This window comes from Zalophus californianus, chromosome 15, assembly GCF_009762305.2.
Source record: "Zalophus californianus isolate mZalCal1 chromosome 15, mZalCal1.pri.v2, whole genome shotgun sequence".
In the NCBI taxonomy this organism is placed as follows: Eukaryota; Metazoa; Chordata; class Mammalia; order Carnivora; family Otariidae; genus Zalophus; species Zalophus californianus.
Window position 1 is genome coordinate 53,923,570 of NC_045609.1, and position 17,936 is coordinate 53,941,505.

General features: G+C 57.5%; 2 protein-coding genes across 4 annotated transcripts; both read left to right on the plus strand.

Annotated features, from left to right (window-relative positions):
• The first annotated feature begins 1,310 nt into the window (after positions 1 to 1,310).
• LOC113923341 (cytochrome P450 26C1) lies at positions 1,311 to 9,785 on the plus strand. The gene is made up of 6 exons (XM_027595855.1): positions 1,311 to 1,514; positions 2,033 to 2,257; positions 2,751 to 3,026; positions 4,393 to 4,548; positions 6,346 to 6,675; positions 8,610 to 9,785. The coding sequence occupies exons 1-6, from the start codon at positions 1,311 to 1,313 to the stop codon at positions 8,985 to 8,987; spliced, it is 1,569 nt and encodes a 522-aa protein (XP_027451656.1). The 3' UTR covers positions 8,988 to 9,785.
• On the plus strand, positions 4,425 to 17,317 carry LOC113923322 (cytochrome P450 26A1). Of its 3 annotated transcripts, none has more exons than XM_027595852.1 (8): positions 4,425 to 4,548; positions 13,262 to 13,928; positions 14,112 to 14,336; positions 14,557 to 14,847; positions 14,935 to 15,093; positions 15,602 to 15,736; positions 16,327 to 16,479; positions 16,789 to 17,317. In XM_027595852.1, exons 2-8 carry the CDS (start codon positions 13,740 to 13,742, stop codon positions 17,128 to 17,130), a joined length of 1,494 nt encoding a protein of 497 aa, XP_027451653.1. In that variant the 5' UTR covers positions 4,425 to 4,548; positions 13,262 to 13,739; the 3' UTR covers positions 17,131 to 17,317. The 3 variants fall into 3 exon arrangements, with proteins under 3 accessions (XP_027451653.1, XP_027451652.1, XP_027451655.1); XM_027595851.1 differs by lacking the exon at positions 4,425 to 4,548 and adding an exon at positions 6,551 to 6,675; XM_027595854.1 differs by lacking the exon at positions 4,425 to 4,548 and adding an exon at positions 6,809 to 6,868.
• Positions 17,318 to 17,936: the final 619 nt, after the last annotated feature.

Below are 17,936 nucleotides of genomic sequence, written 5' to 3' on the forward strand. Positions count from 1 at the left end.
TGGCTTTGGCTGAGGCGTCCCCGGATCCGGAGAGACGCCGCCTTTGTACTGCTTGGAGTAGACCACTGTGGGTTCGTAGCTATGAGATTCACTTTCTTCTGTAATGCATATAGCAGCCCTGCCACTCCCCGCCAACCCTCGGGTTGCACTGTAGGGACAGGGACGCAAGAGCCCAGGGGACCAGACACAAAACACCGGAGAAGCAACCAGGTAGACCGACTGGGGTGGGATGGGGTGGCCTCCCGAGTGGGAAGGAACGGTGAATTCAGCCCTATAGAGACCCGAAACGCCCCCGAGATATCTGCTTCTGGTGGGATTAGGGTGTCTCAGTGAAGCTTTGGGCAGCAATGACACTACCATCTTTTGCAGGGGCCCTGGAGTGGTAGATCAGAAACCGGGGCGGTGTGGGGAATGTCCGGGAATCCCGACCCCGGGTGTCCCTTGTAGGTGCTTCCAATGCAAGGCAGGCATCGAAGACCTCAATTTCCCTGGAAACTGAAACAGAGTAAAGGCGACAAACCCTAAACCCCAGTCCTTCAACCCTGGAGTGCCGAGAGGGGAAGGGCACCTACAGCCTCGAGGGTGGGGACGCCAGAGAGCCCGCGTCAGCCCAGGGCGCGGGGTTCGCCCACCCGCGGAGCCGCGGCGCCCAGCCGGGAACTTCTGGCGCGAAACGGCAGGCCCCGCCCGAGGATCTGCCACTCCCTACTCCTAGCCCCCGGGTGAGCGTGCCGCTGCCCACCGCCTCCAATCATGACTCTGCTCCGAGCGTTTTAAATATGCATGGGCGCGTCACGTAGTAGGAATCGGGATCGGTCCATAGGGAGGGAGCCAATATCTATATAAATGTGGCCAGGGTGGGCCGAGTAGAGAGGGAGGTGGGGCGGGGGTCTAACAGCCCCGGTGATCGCAGCCCACGTTGGCAACGCCGGTGAGTTGCTCCTCTCTTTGCTCGCCTTTGCTGCTTCTATCAAAGGAGTGCTGACCCGGGGAGGAGGTGGGAGGTGCCCGCGGATGCCGGGAGGGAGCGGTCCCGAGGCAGTCGGCGCCCGGGAGAGGGACTGGCATTTGGGCCCAGAAGCCGTCGGGCTAGAGGAGGGCACCTTCCCTCAGGGCTTGTGGTCACAGCCGCCTTCTGCTATACCAGTCTGCTTCTAGAGCGACGTCCTTTTTTCCGAGATCATAAATCTCGGTTTTGGCCCGCAAGTCCCAGGCCCTTTCCGGACCGAACAGGTGAGCACTGCGCACTCCCAGCGCCTCAGCTCTCGCGCCCCCGGCGCTCCGAGGCGCCAGATCCCCGCAGGCTCGCCATGTTCCCCTGGGGGCTGAGCTGCCTGTCGGTGCTGGGGGCCGCGGGCACCGCTCTCCTGGGTGCCGGCCTGCTGCTCAGCCTGGCCCAGCACCTCTGGACGCTCCGCTGGACGCTGAGCCGGGACCGGGCCTCCGCCCTGCCCCTGCCCAAGGGTTCCATGGGCTGGCCCTTCTTCGGCGAAACGCTGCACTGGCTAGTTCAGGTGAGTAGCTCACACCCCAACACGGCCCCTTCCTCCCTGACTCCCACTGGACCCTCGGCGCTCACAGTGTCCCCAGGTTCCTAGTCGGCCTCATCCTGTCGCCCAGGGGCCCGGAGAGCATACACAGCCCTCGCCTTTGCTCAACTGCTCCCTTGAAGGGACGGTTTGTCGCCGGAGTTCTCCCCAGCGCAACTTAAAAACACGACCCGACACAACGCCAGGGTGAACAGAGGGGTTCGGAGAAGCATTCGCCCTATACCCTGCAAGCACAGAATCAGGAATCAGAGGCACTTCTCAGGCGCTCACGCCCCCATTCTGAGCCTCAGTCTCATCTCACCAATTGGAACAGGGGCATCTACATTTCCATGGGGTAGTCTCGAGGCCCATTTGAGACTCGGTTTTGTATAGCGACGCGCCAGCCTGGAGCAGGGAGTCGTTAGCAAGGGGCGGTTGGGAGGCCTGGGCCAGACCCCCGGCCGAGGCCCAGCGGCTCCAGCCTCCCTCCGCCTCGCTCGCAGGGCTCTCGCTTCCACAGCTCCCGTCGGGAGCGCTATGGGACAGTGTTCAAGACGCACCTGCTGGGCCGGCCGGTGATCCGCGTGAGCGGCGCCGAGAACGTGCGCACAATCCTGCTGGGCGAGCACCGCCTTGTGCGCAGCCAGTGGCCGCAGAGCGCGCACATCCTACTGGGCTCGCACACGCTGCTTGGCGCGGTTGGGGAGCCGCACCGGCAGCGGCGCAAGGTGAGCTAAAAACAAAGGGGCCGTTGGGACGTCAGACATGCGGTTCCTGGGCACCTGTTGTTGCCCAGGCTGGGCCTAGGTTTTAGGGGCACACTTTGAAGCTGCTGGCAGGGACCCCTGGCTAAACAGTGGTGGCTTTGGGCCAGTCCCTTACCTTTTTCCCCCGCTTTGGTTTATAAAGCCGGGACTGGGCCTTAAGGGACCTTTCATCGCCAATCTCCTGTGTGTGATTCTGATACCAGAATGGTGGAAAGTCAGACTTGGAGAGGGACCGGGGACGACTTCCTGGAAGAGGTGGCATCTGGAGCCTGGATGGATGGGAGGGACTGTATACATCAGATATCTAGAGGGAATGGCGAGTACAAAAGCCAACCCATTTAGGTCCGGGCCGCTGAGAAGGGGACCGAAACTGGCCTTCTGGCTCCTCCGGAATCGCTGAGCAGAGGAAGCCGGACGGGCCGCGGCCAGGGCTGACCCCGCGGGCTCCCCACAGGTCCTGGCGCGTGTGTTTAGCCGCGGGGCTCTGCAGCGCTTCGTGCCCCGCCTGCAAGGGGCACTGCGGCGCGAGGTGCGCTCCTGGTGCGCGGCTCGCCGGCCCGTTGCTGTCTACCAGGCTGCCAAGGCACTCACCTTTCGCATGGCTGCGCGCATCCTACTGGGCCTACGGCTGGACGACGTACAGTGCGCCGCGCTGGCCCGGACCTTCGAGCAGTTCGTAGAGAACCTCTTCTCGCTGCCCCTGGACGTTCCCTTCAGCGGCCTGCGCAAGGTACTGGCACTCTGGCCTCGGACCTTCGTCTTGGGGATCCCCAACGTGGACGGGTCTTCCAGGCGAAAACAAGGCTCCCTCGGCGCGCCTCACGCCTCACCTCCGGGGGGAGCGAGGATGGCCCAGGGTGGGGAGGTGGCGTGGTGTGGCTGTGGGTGTCGGGGCTGACCTCTGTCCTCACTCGCTTTGTGACGGGGGGGGGGGGAGGGCGGGGCGCAGATCCTCTCTGGGCCAAGCCTCCAGGGATGCGCGCCAGACCCACCAGTAGCTGGCTTCCTGACTTTGGGTCCGGGTGGCGGCCGCCCAACCAGTGAGGCTCGAACCCCGGAATGCTGCCCCTTGGCCCGGCCTCCAGCCTCTTGGGAAGCCCAGATGGCAGCGGAACCGATGGGAGCACAAGCGCCTCCTAGACTGGGTTGGAGAGGAATGGGTACCGGCTCCCCGTCTGTGCCTCCGGGCATACTAGTTTCCAGATCAGAGAACCGCTGCTTCTTCAGACTTCAGAGCGATGGGCCAGGCCCAGAGAGCAACTAGGAGGCTGCATTTGCCTCTTCTTTGTCTGTGAGCTGGGGCTTCTCACTGTACCAATGCCTTGGTTTTCCTCACCCGAATAAAAATAACAGTTATGTATGAAGGGACATGCCTTAGGCTGATCGCCTTAAATATATTTTCTGAGTTAATCCTCTCAGCCTGCAAAGTGTTCTTTTATTGGTGAGGAAACTGAAGCTCAGAAAGGTTAAGTGACTTACCCAAGATCACACAGCTAGTAGGGGCAGAGGCAGGATTTGAACCTGATTTCCTATGATCTCAAAACCCAAGTGGTCAGATGCTTTCGCTATGCTTGCTCCCTGAACTTCCACCCTCTTGCCTACCAGCTTACAGAGGCTAATGCTTAGAACATCCGGGAGTGCTCTCTAAGCCAGAGCTTTTCTGGATGCAACAAAGTGTGCCTTCCTCTCTACACTGGTGCCCACTGCCCCTGCCTGAGTCTAGTGCAGGGAAAGGGCAATGGGCTGACTCCACCTGACTAGACTCTGTGCCAGGCCTGGGCACTCAGAGCTGTGTGACTCTGGGCAATTGCTTGACCCCTCTGAGCCTCAGCATCCTCTTAGGGTGACAGTAACTGCTTGCTTTGTCTCAAAGGTGGAATGTGATAATCAAGAGAGAATTAGGTGTAGAGATAGTGGATAAGTTCTTGAGCATTCACTGAGCCACTACTATGTGCCAGACATGGAGCTGAGTTGAGAAGCCTGACACCTGGATCTCAGCAGAGCCAGGACAGCCCCAGGAAGATCTGGGGGGTAGGTGTACAGGCCTAGCCCCCTCAGCCTTCCTGCCCCACCTACCTTTTCTCCCCATGCATCAGGGCATCCGAGCACGAGATCAACTGCATCGGTACCTGGAGGAGGCTATTGCAGAAAAGCTTCGTGAAGACAAGGCTGCAGAGCCAGGTGATGCCCTCGACATGATTATCCACAGCACTAGGGAGCAGGGCCAGGAGCTCTCAGTGCAGGAGCTGAAGGTAGGTGGTGGGAAGGTTCTACGTTTCCTCCTTTTGCATTCCTAGCAGGTCTCCATACAGGTGCTGCATCCTGCCCCCAGCAGGGTCCTGTTCGGCCCCACTTGAGGAAAGTGTGGAAGACATGAATCCGAGGCCCTTGTTTACAGGTTCTGGCCACAAACAGCTCTGCTTCCCCCCCTTCTCTGTCACTCCATGCCTTTGCCTCTGCTGTCCCCCCTGCATATGAGGCCCTATCCACTCCTTTTCCCTATAGACCCTAAGGGTTCAGGATCAAGCTCCACATCCTCCTTGAAGCTCCCTCTTCTTCCCAAAATGGACACTGTCCTTCCATGAGCCATCTTGTCACCTGGGACCTTTAACCTCTGTTTTGCCACTGAGGTCTCCCCTGAGAATTAGAGCCCCTCCCCATTTATGTGTAGAGCACAGGCAGTGGAAAAAAGGAGAACCACTTTGGAATGGCTCCCGGGACCTGCTGGAGAACCCAAAAAGGAGTGGAGAGGCTGGGGAAGGTTAGAAATGGGAAAACTTCAACCCTTCCAAAAGGAACTCTCAGCCTTTCTCTGGGCCTTAATATCCCATTTTCCAAGAGCCATGAAGGGTGGGGCTCAGCCTTAGTTTCTTCTTTGAGTATGGGTCTAATAGTCTTTATCCTGACTCCTGGGTGATTATGAGATCTGGAAGAATCCAGGGGGTTAAAGTAGATGAGCTCATGAGTCCTGGGAGAGCCCCTGGATAGGAACAGTTCTCGGCTGTGAAGGGGAGTGCTTGAAAGGGCTGGGGAGGAGATGACAACACCCTCCAGGTCAGGAATCTCCAGTTCTGGTCTGGGCCTCAGGGACAGGCCAGGCAGACGAGGCCTAGCCAGGAAGGACGTTGGGGCTCCCATGTTGTCCAGGGCAGGCAGTTATACTTGGACCAGGTCATTCATTCCAGAGACATTATGATGTATCTGTTTGGTATCAGGCTCTATGAGGGGACTGAGGATATAGCCCTGAGCAAAACACAGCCCCTGCCCTGGAGGTGCCAGAGGGGAGGGGTACACATTCATCCTACGATCACACAAATCAATATAGAAACACAAACTGTGGGTGCCACCAGGAGCTGGGAGGGCAGAGGGAGGCAGTGAGGGTGAGAGCTAGTGCTTGGAGGATGAAGCCACCAGGCCCCTCCTCTGTCCTTCTTGGTCAGTGCAGACCGGGAAGAGGTTTAATCATTCCCTGGACCACTCCACTAAGCGGGAGGAGGAGGCCATGCTGCCGCCTTTGCTTGGAGGCTGGCGCCGCTGCTGCAGGTGCCTTCCTCGTCCACCTACCCCCATCCCAGGTCACGGTCAGGACGCCCAGCAAGGGTTGCAGGCGGCACCACCAGGTGGTTAGGAGCACTGGACCCCCGAGCCCGACTGCTGGGACACCCGCCCCCCCCCCCCCCCCCGCCCAGCTCCTCTTGGAGCCTCAGTTTCCACCCCTGTAAAACGAGGGCAGTAATTGTGCCTCAGAGGATTGGGATGAGAATCGAAGGAGTTAATACAGGTAAAGCACTAAGAACCGCATACAGAGTAAGCTCCTAGCGCTGTCTCTGGGAGCCCTTACAAAGATCCTGGCTTTGGTCGTGGCTGTATGTGGCTTTCTCGAGTGGCTGACTTGGGATTCGATCGACCCCGGGCCCGTGCACGGAGCCGCCACTCTGGCTTCCGCGCACCGGTAAATTTGGGCCCTTTGCTTCGCAGCCATGGGGCCGCGAGGCCTTGCGGCCGGGGCCCGCTGCCGCAGACTCAGCGCCGCCTCGGCTGTCTTGCAGGAGACGGCTGTGGAGCTCCTCTTCGCCGCCTTCCTCACCACGGCCAGCGCCAGCACGTCCCTCGTACTGCTGCTCCTGCAGCACCCGGCGGCCGTCGCCAAGATCCGGCAGGAGCTGGCGGCGCAGGGACTGGGGCGCGCGTGCGGCTGCGCGGCGGGGGCCGCGGGGGGCGGCGAGGGGCCCCGGCCCGACTGCGGCTGCGAGCCCGACCTCAGCCTCGCGGCGCTGGGCCGTCTGCGCTACATCGACTGCGTGGTCAAGGAGGTGCTGCGCCTCCTGCCGCCGGTGTCCGGGGGCTACCGCACCGCGCTGCGCACCTTCGAGCTCGACGTAAGTGCGCGCGCCCGGCCCCCGCCACCTGCCGCGGGGAGGGCGGGGCCGGGGGATTAGGACGGCGAGGTCGCCTCCGCCCATGAAATGGGCTGAGCTCAGTCCCATTCGCCCCCGGATACACGGTTGAGGGACGCAATGCCTGGCGCCTGGCGAGCCGACAAGGCTAAGAAGGCTTTCGGCAGCGGTGAGGGTCAGTCAATTCAATGAGAACTGAGGTTTATTTGTTTTTGATTTTATTTATTCGATTGAGGGAGGGAGAGAGAGCACGAGCAGAGTGAGTGGCAGAGGGAGAAGAGGACTCTCCGCTGAGCACGGAGCCCTACGCGGGGCTCAATCCCGGGGACTCTGGGATCGTGACCTGAGCGGAAGGCAGACGCTTAACCGACTGAGCCACCCAGGCGCCCTAGACCTGAGTTTGAGAATAAAAACATACTTTTCTCCGCGCAGCACCCCCACCCCCTTAGCCAGTGAGTGCGGGTGGGGAACAAGGAGAGCCTCCCCCCCCCCCGTGTCCCGTACGCCACTCCCCTACTTCCTCACAAGCTCAAGCGACCCGTCATTGTTACCCCGGCTTGTCTCCATCTATAAGACCTTGGGCAATTCCCTCCTCACTCTGGATCTCAGTTTACTCTCTGGAAGGACGTTGTCTTGGTCCCTTCCAGGTCTGACACGTCAGTCAGGTGATGCCAGGGCTGTGAGACACAGTGGCAACGTCAGAGAGTGGAGCCCTTCTTTGCCAAACTGAGGGTGTTTGCCTGAATGGCTGTCACTGCAGGCAGAGACTGGGCACCTCCTTCCCGGAGCCTTACTTTACACAGTGAACGAACATCTGTGGTACCGGGGGTCCTCTACCCTGGAGGAGTTGGTGGCGGGGAGAAAGGAGGCCAGGACCGATAGTTTCATCCCAAACTGGTGTGAGGAAGATAGTGGTCGTTAGTGCTGAATAACACCGAGACATTTTAGGGGCTGACATTTGACATGGAGCAGTGAAGGGTTAGGTTGGGGACAGCACACCAGCCTAAAGGGGACCATCAAGATAAAGGTGGGTGGATTTAGTGAGGTGTTTAGAAGTGTCTTGGAAGCTGCATCTTGGAATTCAGACTTCATTCTACAGTCTAAGGGAAACAGAGGAAGGGGAGCACAGGTCCACTAGGGGGAGCAGAGAGGGAGCCATCCTCCAGTTTACAGATGGGAAAACTGAGGCCTAGAGAGGTGAGAGAGAGAGCGTGCTCCTTGTTTAGGCTAGGGAAACAGGATAATGGGGGGGGGGAGGGTTGGAAGACATCAAAAAGTAGAATAGTGGAAAAACCTGAAGGTGGGTATAGGAAACATGAAAGCTGCCTTCCAACATTTTAAGGATGCCTGGTTTTAATTCCCATGTGCGTCTTCTTAAAGTGTGGCTGCCAGACCTAAATATTATTGTACAACGAATGGATGGGGGTGTTGGTGTTAGAGTGTCAGTTTCAGTTCAGTGCCAAGAAGAGCTTTATAATTGAGCTGACCATAGAGGAATGAGGGTCCCTGTCCTTTGTGTTGTTCCCGCCCACGCGGAGGGTGGGTGCAAAACTAGAACTTAGGTCTCTTGATCTAATGTCAGAAGAAAAAAAGACAAAAAAACACTGAAACACAAACAACAATAGATCACATTTAGTGATCATTAATATATATGCCAGACCGTTATTCTAGTCTCAAGACAACAAAACGGGCATTTTTGTTCTTATTTTATCAATTAAGAAACTGAAGGTCAGAGAGCTTGATTATCCAGCCTTAGGTCACACACCTCACCAGAGAAGGAGCTGAAATTGGAACGCAGAGCGTTCTCCTAGCTTGCGGGTTAGGCGTGCGTTCCTGCAGCCCCCGAGGTGGAAGGTGGGTTCAGGACCCGATTCCAAGCGCCTCGTAGTCAGGCGGGTCTCCTCACTTCCCCGCAGGGCTACCAGATCCCCAAGGGCTGGAGCGTGATGTATAGCATCCGGGACACGCACGAGACGGCCGCGGTGTACCGCAGCCCGCCCGAGGGCTTCGACCCCGAGCGCTTTGGCGCGGCGGGCGAGGATGCGCGGGGCGCCTCCGGCCGCTTCCATTACATCCCCTTCGGCGGCGGAGCGCGCAGCTGTCTCGGCCAGGAGCTGGCACAGGCGGTGCTCCAGCTGCTGGCGGTGGAGCTGGTGCGCACGGCGCGCTGGGAACTGGCCACGCCTGCCTTCCCCGCCATGCAGACCGTGCCCATCGTGCACCCGGCGGACGGGCTGCGGCTTTTCTTCCACCCGCTCGCGCCTTCGGCAGCGCGAGATGGGCTACGCCTCTGACCCGCTGCGCTTTGGGACAGGACTTGGCCAGTGGCGGAGGCGCGCTGTCAGCGCCGCCCATCTGCGGTTTCTTAGTGCCAGGTCGGGCGCTCGTTCAACAAACGGTCACCGAATGCAGCTCTCTGCCAGACTCTGAGGGAGGAGGAGCGCGGGCCGGAGCAACGGCGCCCCGCAGAAGCGCCCAGGCCGGCGGGAAGGTTCCTCCTGCGCTCTGCGCCCCGAGGAAGGAAGGGTCGTGAGCCTAGCCTCTTAAGCCTTTCCCAGTATCTCCAGGCAGAGATGAAGGGAACAGATCTTCACCAGGAGTTGCGGGGCCTCGCCTTCCGGCGCCAAGCCCGGGAGGTTGCCTGGATCTTGGGGTGGCCGGGAGGATTGCTAGGGCAGGAGTGGACGGCGCCAGAGACCCAGCGGACGCGGCTGGACCTGCAACCCTTGAGAGGAAGCGCATCTCCGGCCTGGCTTTGGGCCATAGTAAGACACACCGAGAAGGCGCCCAGCGGAAGGCCCTCAGGCAGCTGACCTCGGCTTGGTGCGCTGAGGCCACTCTGCTGGTCTCAGTCTCGGCGGATACTCAGAACTCTGGGCGCTTCCAGGGCTCTAAATGGCTCAACATCATTGATTCCGCTGGTGACTTCGTAAAAGAAAAATTCCTACTTCAAGAACGCGTTTAATCTTCCCATATATACAGGGGAGAATAGGCACAGAGAGATGTCTCTAAGGTTGGATTATTTTCATGGGAGGTTGACACATAATCAGAGAGGTTTGGGATATTTCTACCCAAAACAGGAAGGCCAAGAAAAAAGTTTCCTGGCAGCAGTTGAGTGAGGAGGCTAGGGCTTAGCTGGGCAGCTGCTCCCTGGTGGGAAGGTGTGGTGTAGTAGGGGTTGGAGGATACCCAGGGAACCCCCCCCCCAAGAGTATGCCAGAGCTTTCCTCCTGAGCAGAGCCCAAAAGCTGGACTGAGAATTATCCCTGTAATAGTTGGCTGCAGAAAACTTCCCAGTTTACTACCTCCACCTACTCCACTGCATAGGAGAAACAGGCAGAAGACTCCCCTGAGGAGCTAGCAATGGGCTCCTGGACTCCTTGGCCAGTGCTGTCCTCCACCTCATCACTTACTCCCTGTTTCAGCCTCTGGGCCTGTCGCCACTATGTAGGGCTCAGCCCTTTGTCCTTTCATAGTGATCCCTAGGTTGGCTTAAGGACTCCAACACAGAGGTTTCCACCAGGGTTTAAATCAAAGCCAAGAGCCTCCAGCGTCACCATTCCCAACAGCCCAGTGCAACCTGCCACCCATCTTCAGACTGGTCAGCTGGACATGATGGGTGAGCCCGGGAAGTTGCCGCCCAGGCCCTGAGCTGACCCCTTAGTGAACCAGAAGGAAGCTGGTGCCCTTCTGACCTTATGCTTAAGGTGGATCCCCGGGGCCAGAGGGAAAGGGGGAAGCAGCAGGCACACGCAGGGTCGGTAGCTCAAGAGCTCAGCGGGCCCTTCCGAGCTCGGCTGACACTGCCATAACCCCCATCCAGGGCAATTCATCACCCACTGCTGACCACAGACCCGGCGCCAGGCCCTGGGCTCGGCAGGCCCTGGAGCCAGCAAAAGTGGCAGAATTGGGGCCTGCCCTCAGGGTGCTCCTGAGGCTGCAGAGACCACACCAGGGCTGAGAAGCTCCCACCAGGGAGGGGGCAGGAGGACCAGGGCTTGGGGTTGATTCTGAATGGGGGAGAGAAGAGCAATATGGGGAGGAGGTTTTCAGAAGTCCCCATGGTGTAGGTGGTTCCAAGAGACTTGGTTTACCTGTTCTGGGACCTGTACTAACTATAAGCTCCAGTAGGGGCAGCTCCAATTTCCCATTGATAATACCCTTTTCAGTAATTTCAGGGAACACCTGAACTCTTATTTAGTAGCTCCAGATTCTCTGAGGAAGGAGCATTCTGGTTCTTGCCTTCCTGGACCGCATATGCTTAGGAAGAAGATAGACCATAAACTAGCAAACAAAGAGCACCAGAATGCAGACTGGTGCTAAGTGCTCTCGAGAGAATAAAACAGGTCTGTAAGACACCGTACCTGGGGGCTGAACCCTGCAGGGTGGGAAGGGGAGACTTCTGTGAGGAGGTGACATTCAACTTTGGAAGGAACCAGCCAGCGGTGACCTGGGAAAGGTGCTCCCCAAGCAGAGGAAACAGCAGGTACAAAACCCTGCGCCCCCAGACGGGAGTGAGTGCTCAGGAGGTAGGAAAGGGTTGGAGGGGAAAAGGTGGAGGAGGGGTGCTTCTGCTGCCAGAGCTCACCTGACTCCAGTCTACCTCTGGGTCCTCACTCCCCTCCTCCAGCAGAAAACTACTCTCCACCCCCAGCCCTTTGCAACAGGGAGGCTGTTTTGTAAACATCTTGGAAATATTTTGTTTTCCAGTGAACCAATCCTCCTCCCCGCCCACCACCACCCAAGAAAGCTTGGCAAGTTCTCTAATCAAAGTTCTTATCGGGCTGATAATTTATTGACCCCTTCCTCCATTCAAGATGCTCTTTAATGATCTCCACTCTCACATTTAATCCTTTCCTGCCGGACGCCCCCGCGGGTCTCGATGGGCAGATTTATTAAAACTCCCCGCCTCCCCCGGCAATTTCCAGCACGCAGGCCCCACTCATCTTGTGACCCGGCGCGCACTGAACTTGGCGAGGTGGCCCTGCCGAGTTCACTCGGATGTCACGGTCCGGCCTGCAGGGGTCACAGGCAGGTCAGGCCAGAGGATTGGGAATGGGCCCCAGGTCACGCCCCCGCTCGCCGGTTTTGCTCACCGGCCGGAGCAAGGTCTCGAAAGGGGCGGGAGCAGGATTTCTGAGATTAGTTCTAGCGCGTCTCGCCAAGTTTCCGCCGGTGCCCCGAAGTTGGCCCGCACCGTTTACAGTCGCCGAATCGTGAGAATAAATGACAGTGGGAGAGACCCTTCCCTAGAGCCTCTGAAAGGCCGAGTTCCAAGCAAGCCCTATGGCGACTCCGGCTTGGAGCGCTGCGGGGACTGCGCGGTCCCTACCCCTCCACAGACATTTTCCAATCCCGCCCGCTTTGGGGACCACCGCGGGTGGGCCACGTATTTAACAGCTCTTAGGATCAAAGAGTTTTCCATTTCCAAGGGACGCTTTCCAAGGCGTGCGGCGTGCTCCTGCAAGAGCGGGAGTTTAGTTTTTAAAAAACGTACTTCATTCTGTTTTGTTTTCGGCGCCGCCGGTGCGTTCGGCGCTCCAACCGAGGATGCGTGTGGGCCGGCCAGGTGGGAAGTGGGGTGCGCACGTGCACTTTCCGCAGTGTCCGAGCTCCCCGCACTGGCTGCAGTAGCAGCTGACTGCAGTTGGGCGAAGGACAGCCGACCCGCTTCCCAGTACGGTTTCCCTCAACACTCGCATTAGGGGCCGGCAGAGGCCGGGTTGAGGGTAGAGCACCCCAATCACCTGGGTGGCTTCGGTGGGTGGGAGCTGGGAGAGGCTGGGAGAGGCTCGTGGGCCCCGAGTCCAGGTCATCCGGGTGAAGCAATCTAGCATGTGCGGAGCCGGGAAAAAGTGTTTGCAACCAGGGGCCCCTTTCGAAAACTCACAACTGCCCCGGGGTGTAGACAGATCGGGGAATTACCGCCTCCATATGAAGGAGAAGGAAACAGGCGCAAGGATATGTGGTGACTTGCTCAAGGTCATGCAAGTAGAGATGGAGCCAGTCCCCGAGTACAGACTCCCAGGTTTTCCTTCTTCTATCTCTGTCACCTTATCCTTATCTGCCCAGGTCTAAGGATCCTCTCGCCCTCTGCCTAGGTGGGGCTGTGAGTCCCAGGGCCCTCGGAATCCGGCCGGCCGCAGCCGGTTCGCAGAGCCCTGGCTGCCTCGAGGTGGATGAATTGCCCCCGCGGTCTCCCACTGGGGCGTCAGAGTTGGCGCTCAGACTTGTGCAGGGTTGCACCTAAAGTCCTGAGGGACTTGGAGACTCTCTTGTACCCTTAAGTCGGACCTTCCAGGACTTCATGAGTGCTGGCCTCCTTGAGGGGCTTGGGGCGCTGGGATCCATGATCTGTGGATCAGGTCTGACTCTCCCCGCCTCCCCCCGCTCCCTCCCCTCCCCCCCCGGCCCAGCCCTCGCTTAGGTCATGGCCCTGGGCTCTTCGGCGGGATCTTTGGGGGGAGTGGGTTTGCGCTTTGCTCTGCGTTCTGGACCTCAGTTTCCCCAGTGTGGGACCCGGCAGCTAGTCGGTTCCTGAATGCACTTCCCTTTGCTTCCCCGGCAGGTGGAAGGGAGCCCACGCGGCGCCTGAAAATGGAAAGCCATTGAAGGCAGCTCCGGGTTGGGACCGCCCGTCGGACCCGGCGCTGGGGATTCCAAAGAGACCGCCAGGAAGCCCAGAGCTTGGAGTTCCCGCTCCCCGAAGCCCGGGTCGGCCTCTGCCGCCGTCTCGGAGCTCTGCACACCTTGTAAGGGAGAGGCAGGCTGCTCGTAGCCTCGCACCCCAGGAGCCGCGCTCCGAGGGAAGCCGCCACCGTGCCGCCTCTGCCTCGGCGTGGAACAAACGGTTAAAGATTTTGGGCAGCGCCTCGCGGGGGGAGGAGCCAGGGGCCCAATCCGCAATTAAAGATGAACTTCGGGTGAATTAATTTGTCTGACCAAGCTAACGTGAGCAGCAACCTGGGCCGCCTATAAAGCAGGCGCGCGGCGGGGTTCGGAGCGCTGGCGGCGGCGGCAGGTGGCGCGGGAGGCCGCGACGCGCCATGGGGCTCCCGGCGCTGCTGGCCAGTGCGCTCTGCACCTTCGTGCTACCGCTGCTGCTCTTCCTGGCCGCGCTCAAGCTCTGGGACCTGTACTGCGTGAGCAGCCGCGACCGCAGCTGCGCCCTCCCTTTGCCGCCCGGAACTATGGGCTTCCCCTTCTTCGGGGAAACACTGCAGATGGTGCTACAGGTAAGGGAGCTTGGGCGCGACGGGACGATTCTCAGGAGCCCGAGTAGGTTCCGGGCTTCCGTGAAGCCGGGGTAGGCGTCCCCGAGAGGGTGGTGACTACGGCTGGGACCCGGGCTAGCCCGAGGCGCGGCGCTCCCCGGCGCCCCCTCACGCCCGCCTCTCTCCTCCGCTCTCCTCTCCCAGCGAAGGAAGTTCCTGCAGATGAAGCGCAGGAAATACGGCTTCATCTACAAGACGCATCTGTTCGGGCGGCCCACCGTGCGGGTGATGGGCGCCGACAACGTGCGGCGCATCTTGCTCGGGGAGCACCGGCTTGTGTCGGTCCACTGGCCCGCGTCGGTGCGCACCATCCTGGGCTCCGGCTGCCTCTCCAACCTACACGACTCCTCTCACAAGCAGCGCAAGAAGGTGAGGGCGGGGGTGGCGGGGCCTGGACGGGAAGGCGGACCCCAGCAGCTGGAGGGGTTCTAGGAGATAGATGCCGGGCGAGCGCCAGCTGCATGAGGTGACCCGCTCAAGGCCCCTTTAGCCGGGAAGTGCTTTGGGTCTGGCGGGGGTGGGGGTGGCTGGAAGGGGATCCCGGCAGGCGAGGGGGGCGTTTTTAACACTCTTACTCCTCGGAGCTCAGGTGATTATGCGGGCCTTCAGCCGCGAGGCGCTCCAGTGCTACGTGCCGGTGATAGCCGAGGAAGTGGGCACTTGCCTGGAACAGTGGCTGAGCCGCGGCGAGCGCGGCCTCCTGGTCTACCCCCAGGTGAAGCGCCTCATGTTCCGCATCGCCATGCGCATCCTGCTGGGCTGTGAGCCCCGGCTGGCGAGCGGCGGGGACGCCGAGCAGCAGCTGGTGGAGGCCTTCGAGGAAATGACCCGCAATCTCTTCTCGTTGCCCATCGACGTGCCCTTCAGCGGGCTGTACCGGGTGAGGGAGCGTGCAGGGTGAGAAGCAGGGGGCGCGGGGGCGCGGGGGCCCGGCCTCTGCTCACTGCCGTGCGTTCTCTGCGCTCAGGGCTTGAAGGCGCGGAACCTCATCCACGCGCGCATAGAGGAGAACATTCGCGCCAAGATCTGCGGGCTGCGGACCGCCGAGGCGGGCGGCGGCTGCAAAGATGCGCTGCAGCTGTTGATCGAGCACTCGTGGGAGAGGGGAGAGAGGCTGGACATGCAGGTGAGTGGCGACTTCAGGAAGGGGCGCTGCGGAATTTGGTCCCCTGGCTTTCCAAGCGCGGTTACCCCAAAGCGCACGTCCGGCCTCCAGAGTGGGCAGACCGCCCAGACACCGGGGATGGGACCCGGAAGGTTGGGACACCGGGTCCGGAGAGCCGTGGGAGCGGCTGCAGCGGAACAGGGAGCGTCCCCTAGCCCGACCAGATTTTACAGGGAAGGTTGGAATTTGCAAAATGTAAATAAAGAATGTTGGGCGATTTTAATACAACCAAGGCTTTCATTAAAGAATTCCTTGTGTAGTGAGATTTTACTGGCTTTCCTGCTCTAGCTGAACTAAAGGGACTATGCATTTTGTTTTAAAAAAATGTAACTTTCCTTGGCTTTCTGTCAGCAAACTTTTAGCCCTTTCTCATCTTCTTTCCAGAACCTTCAGTTCAGTTCTAAGTAACTGCTGTGTAAAATTGCCTGCAGACCTGTAAAAAAAAAAGTTTGTCTTATTCCATTCTTAGGCACTAAAGCAGTCTTCAACGGAACTCCTCTTCGGGGGACATGAAACCACAGCTAGTGCAGCCACATCTCTGATTACTTACCTTGGGCTCTATCCCCATGTTCTCCAGAAAGTTCGAGAGGAGCTGAAGAGTAAGGTAGGGGGACACTGGGGTTCCCTATTAGCTTAAGAAATTCAGCTGCTCCCTGGCCAACTTGCCAAATGTAAGTGTGCTGCCTTCTCTGAATATTTTGGAAAGTGCAGGGTTCAGGGGTGGGTGGGCCGGTGGGGAGAGAAAATTAGCTTTGTGAATAAAAAGGAAGGAACTTTGAGCTGTGGTCCCACTCAGGCAGGGCTTGATCCTTGTATTCCTACCCCTACTCCACTTTTTGCAGTATGTTGGAGATTTTCAGATAGATTCTACTTTCTTGAATTTATGTGTCCAAGGGCATGAATGGGGGACTCCTAAGTGGTGGTGATGGTGGTGGTGATGGGGGCGGGGTGCGGGGGGGGGAATCTAGATGGTTCTAAGTGAGGAGCAGCATTCTCTTGGAATTGTAAATAGATAGTGGATTTGGGCCAAGGGGTGGAGGCAAATGGTCATTAGCTGCTCACAGTTTCCCCCTCACCCTCTCCCATCATGGGGCCCTTTGGGTCTAGCCGCCACTTAAGCCCTGTTTACGTCTGCTGGGCTGATTTTATTGGAGCGCAAAATAACCGTTCACCTCTGTATGACTGTTTTGATAGGGTTTACTTTGCAAGAGCAATCAAGACAACAAGTTGGACATGGAAATTTTGGAACAGCTTAAATACATCGGGTGTGTTATTAAAGAGACCCTTCGCCTGAATCCCCCAGTTCCAGGAGGGTTTCGGGTTGCTCTGAAGACTTTTGAATTAAATGTAAGTTAAAAGTTCTCTTCCTGCCACCACCGCCCCCCCCCCCCCCACACACACACTTCTTCTGTTGTGGTTTTAAATCTCCCCTTGGCTTCCCTGTGCATTGGCTTACATTTCCTATGCTTTTGATACCGTTATCCTTTCCCATGTGGACACGTGTTTCGGTAGTCTGAAGGTCTGTCTGTCCTGTCTCTCTCCTCACACCCCTTTTTTTCAACTCATAATTCCTCCCGTTATCAGTGATGGCTTTTTTTGTTGTTGAAAGTTAAGATTCCTGTTTGTCAGCCCTGGGGGCTTCATAATCTTTTGCAGGGCTACCAGATTCCCAAGGGCTGGAATGTTATCTACAGTATCTGTGATACTCATGACGTGGCAGACATCTTCACCAACAAGGACGAATTTAACCCTGACCGATTTCTGCTGCCTCACCCGGAGGATGCATCCAGGTTCAGCTTCATTCCATTTGGAGGAGGGCTGAGGAGCTGTGTAGGGAAGGAGTTTGCAAAAATTCTTCTCAAAATATTTACAGTGGAGCTGGCCAGGCATTGTGACTGGAGGCTTCTAAATGGACCTCCTACAATGAAAACCAGTCCCACCGTGTACCCTGTGGATGATCTCCCTGCGAGGTTCACCCGTTTCCAGGGGGAGATCTGATGGGTTCGAGGGCCCAGAATTCAGACCTATTTGAAGTGTACATGAGTTTTTACACAGTGTCATGTTGATTTTATTATATTTAATTTCTAAATGTATATTATAATATTTATGTGTCTCCACTACAGTACAACAGTCTTTAAATATTAAAATAATGAATTTGGATAGTTTCCAAATAAAGTAAAATCTGAAGGTGTTTGTCTTGCATTTAAGATTCCTGTGGAGGGAAAACTCCCTGGTTTTATATTTGTATATTTAACCTGATTTCAAAGTGTCTACATGAATGGCTTTATTTGTTATCTGTGCATATCTATTTTCTTGTGAGGAAGAAACTTTAGCTGTTATTTCTCTTAACCGTTATTAGAAAACATAGTGTATGTGTGTGTGTGTGAGTTAGTCCAAAGGTAACTTTGTAAATGTTTCTTTTTTTTTTTGAAAGATTTTATTTATTTATTTGACAGAGAGAGACACAGTGAGAGAGGGAACACAAGCAGGGGGAGTGGGAGAGGGAGAAGCAGGCTTCCTGCTGAGCAAGGAGCCCGATGTGGGGCTTGATCCCAGGACCCTGGGATCATGACCTGAGCCGAAGGCAGACGCTTAACGACTGAGCCACCCAGGCGCCCACTTTGTAAATGTTTCTATGGTTTAGAGATCCTATTTGGAAAATCTATCGAAGTGAATTTTAGATTTTTTTTTTTTTTTGCTTGCTTTGCTTTAGGGAAAGATGGATTTGAAAAGGTAATACTTTGAGAACCATCATACTCTAACGAAACACCTTCAGTCATAAACTTATTATGTTTAGTAAACAT

Bases quoted from the DNA above. Each gene is read 5' to 3' on its own strand.
- LOC113923322 (XM_027595852.1), top strand. From the start codon at position 13,740: ATGGGGCTCCCGGCGCTGCTGGCCAGTGCGCTCTGCACCTTCGTGCTA. The intron at 13,929-14,111 runs GTAAGGGAGCTT...CTCCTCTCCCAG, and splicing joins CACTGCAGATGGTGCTACAG to CGAAGGAAGTTCCTGCAGAT. The intron at 15,094-15,601 runs GTGAGTGGCGAC...TTCCATTCTTAG, and splicing joins GAGAGAGGCTGGACATGCAG to GCACTAAAGCAGTCTTCAAC.
- LOC113923341 (XM_027595855.1), top strand. From the start codon at position 1,311: ATGTTCCCCTGGGGGCTGAGCTGCCTGTCGGTGCTGGGGGCCGCGGGC. The intron at 1,515-2,032 runs GTGAGTAGCTCA...CCTCGCTCGCAG, and splicing joins CGCTGCACTGGCTAGTTCAG to GGCTCTCGCTTCCACAGCTC. The intron at 2,258-2,750 runs GTGAGCTAAAAA...GGCTCCCCACAG, and splicing joins CGCACCGGCAGCGGCGCAAG to GTCCTGGCGCGTGTGTTTAG.